Source organism: Tarenaya hassleriana, unplaced genomic scaffold (genome assembly GCF_000463585.1).
Source record: "Tarenaya hassleriana unplaced genomic scaffold, ASM46358v1 Cleome147, whole genome shotgun sequence".
Classification (NCBI taxonomy): domain Eukaryota; kingdom Viridiplantae; phylum Streptophyta; class Magnoliopsida; order Brassicales; family Cleomaceae; genus Tarenaya; species Tarenaya hassleriana.
Genome location: NW_010964893.1, coordinates 248,203 through 251,285, shown reverse-complemented (window position 1 = coordinate 251,285; position 3,083 = coordinate 248,203). Strand labels below are relative to the sequence as shown.

Below are 3,083 nucleotides of genomic sequence, written 5' to 3'. Positions count from 1 at the left end.
GCGAATTCTGTTGTCAATGAATGGTATGGTGGGGGTTGGCGCGGTGTAGACGTTCCCATCCGGCGAGTTGGAATATACCCTTAGGGTCGGCGTTCCTTGGGATGAAACATTGGAAGGTGCAGGCGAATTCTGTTGTCAATGAATGGTATGGTGGGGGTTGGCGCGGTGTAGACGTTCCCATCCGGCGAGTTGGAATATACCCTTGATCCTCTCATAGAGTTGCTTCGGTCGAATGCCATGGTGCACGAATTTTGAAGCCTTAATCCCCCTCTGCTGGATTTGGTGTAGAAGAAATGTCTCCTCGTTGGATTGGGGTTGAAATTGGATCGAGTCCTCGTGTTCTTGCTCGGCATCAATACGGATTGCATCCACAAGACTTGAAAAGTGGGCGTTTTGTGGCTTGAAGTCTTGTAACTCAAGTATTGTGTCCGAAATGTATTTCCGTGCTCTTCTCCAACGGTTGCTGGAATCCATTTGAAACAATTAAAAACATCGGAAATTGGTCAGACAAAACGGGCAGCCCACCGGAAAAGGCGAGCGACCGCTCATTTTAATGAGTCGAAAAGTATGATTCCAGGCGACCGCTTAGGCGGTCGCTCGATACTCGAGGTTCGAAAGGAGCTTGCGGTCCACCTGTTTTCACGGGTGTCCGCTCGCTCTCCAATTTTGCAAATGGGCGATCGCTCAAAAAAACGAGCGGTCCGCCCACTTAGTCTGTGAGAAAAATTTTCGAGCCAAAATTTGAGGAGACGCTGCATAAACCGATTTTCGATAAGATCGATAACCCTTAAAACACGTCAAAACATCATATAAGTGCCCAAAGATCCAAAAGGAATAACATAAGTCGCGGGTCATAAAAAAAACGTCTAAACACAGTTCAACGGGAAGCATAGAGCGTTCTATCTTAATGATCATCGAATCAAGGGGCCGTCTTCTTGCTCCCCTTGTTGGTTCCTGATGCGGATGAGGCTTCGGCGTCACTTCCTTGGACTGATTCTCCCGCGTCGGAGTCTTCGTCATCCATCATTTTCTCCATTGCGCGGATGATCTCACGCTGAGTGCTCTCAATAGAAGCGGTGACGGTTGCTTCTAGAGTGGAGAACTGGTCCTCCATTGATTCTTCGATCGATGTGAGTCGGGGGCCTAGCTCTTCGATGGTGGTGAGACGGGTGTCGAAGCTTTCTACCTTCTGCAGGATGAGGTCCACTCGAGGATCGGGGGCGAATGTTGATGGACCTTCATTGCCTTGGGTCGGTGCCCCACCTCTTCTTCCTCTCGGGTCTCTTACTCGAGCTGGAGCGATGTCGAGGAAGTCTAGTCGCAGCGTTGCGGGCATGAATACCTCTAAGGAGTTGCTCGGGAGCATTATGTATCTCTTCAATCCGTCATCTCCCGTGTAAACCCATTCGGACCCCTTTCGTCGAATATGTCCTCTGAGTCGAAGAGCTTCCATGTTCAGGAGGATATTGGTATCGACGATGTCGGCTTGGAAGAAGGTGATTCCTGTGTCCACCCGTTGGGCTATCTTTGTGATCATACCGCCTACGCAAATGCATGTCTCGCTGGCCTTGGTGTGGGCCAATGTGTGTAGATGCATAGCTATTCGCGAGGCCAAGTCCATATCCGACCATGGAGCCCGAACGCATGAGTCAAGCGATGGTCCTTCATGGAACTCCCGGAGTGCTTCGTAGAGATATCCCAACTCGATTTTGTGGATCTTGCTGGGCTCATCTCGTGCGAAGATGAAGTTAGACATCACTGAGTGATACCGGCTTCGGAGTTGTATAGAGATGGCCCAATTGCAATCACCGGCACTCGCGAAGGAGGCGCTCGAATTCACTCTTGGGAAATAGATGGAATCGAAGGGGAATTACGGGACGATGGCTCAATCACCGGCACTTCTATGAAGGCTCTCGAACTCAAGCCAAAGTCGAAACAAGGGTAAAATATAGATAATATTCGGACAAACCGAAAAGAAAACTCGGACACACCGAAGCTCGTCGTCGGACACACCAACGGAAAGATAGTTTGGAGAAAATTCTCAACAAACAAAGTCTCAAGCATAAGCTCGAATTTCATTCACCAAATCTGAGTTTTACATATGAAAAACACATATAAATAGTAGAAACTTCAACAACTCTTTTGTGATTAAATGCTAAACATGCAAGAGGGGTGGGAGCCTATGCATTTAATAAGGTAGGTGGGAAGAATATAGCTGTTGGAAAAGTTGCTTGCACTCCAAGAAGCTTCCTTTTACTTGGTGGCTTCGATCCGAGGTATGCTTCTGTCAAGATCTTCGTTTCGAGATGTTGTTGGGTCCGATGTCCTCATCATTCCCTCTCTCTTCAAGAGTTTTGTCCTCATCATTCCCTCTCGCTTCTCCGGGTTTTGCCCTCAAAACTTATTTACGAAATAAACTGAAATAAAGGATAGATCTCACCGGGGTTAGACGTCCGTTGGCTCGAGCAAGCTCTGATACCAAAATGATACACGCCTTGACTCGGAGAGGATGGAACAAGGCCGAATCGCAGTCTCACGCACTTTACGGAGAAGGCTCTCGACTTTCGATTGGGTATGGTGTTCGAAGGGGAAGGGTGGTCCTCGGAATCAGTCACGGATCAAGCGATGCTCGACGTAAATTCACTCTTGGGAAATAGATGGAATCGAAGGGGAATTACGGGACGATGGCTCAATCACCGGCACTTCTATGAAGGCTCTCGAACTCAAGCCAAAGTCGAAACAAGGGTAAAATATAGATAATATTCGGACAAACCGAAAAGAAAACTCGGACACACCGAAGCTCGTCGTCGGACACACCAACGGAAAGATAGTTTGGAGAAAATTCTCAACAAACAAAGTCTCAAGCATAAGCTCGAATTTCATTCACCAAATCTGAATTTTACATATCAAAATACACATATAAATAGTAGAAACTTCAACAACTCTTTTGTGATTAAATGCTAAACATGCAAGAGGGGTGGGAGCCTATGCATTTAATAAGGTAGGTGGGAAGAATATAGCTGTTGGAGAAGTTGCTTGCACTCCAAGAAGCTTCCTTTTACTTGGTGGCTTCGATCCGAGGT

The 3,083-nt window shown here is 47.3% G+C and overlaps 1 protein-coding gene across 1 annotated transcript in view; it reads right to left on the bottom strand.

Annotated features, from left to right (window-relative positions):
• Window positions 1–2,079: 2,079 nt before the first annotated feature.
• LOC104808468 overlaps window positions 2,080–3,083 on the bottom strand; it is a 3,870-nt gene continuing 2,866 nt past the window's right edge. Inside the window, exon 3 of the mRNA XM_010534146.1 lies at window positions 2,080–2,088. Coding sequence (XP_010532448.1) covers window positions 2,080–2,088 — 9 coding nt within the window. The remainder of the gene's footprint in view (window positions 2,089–3,083) is intronic.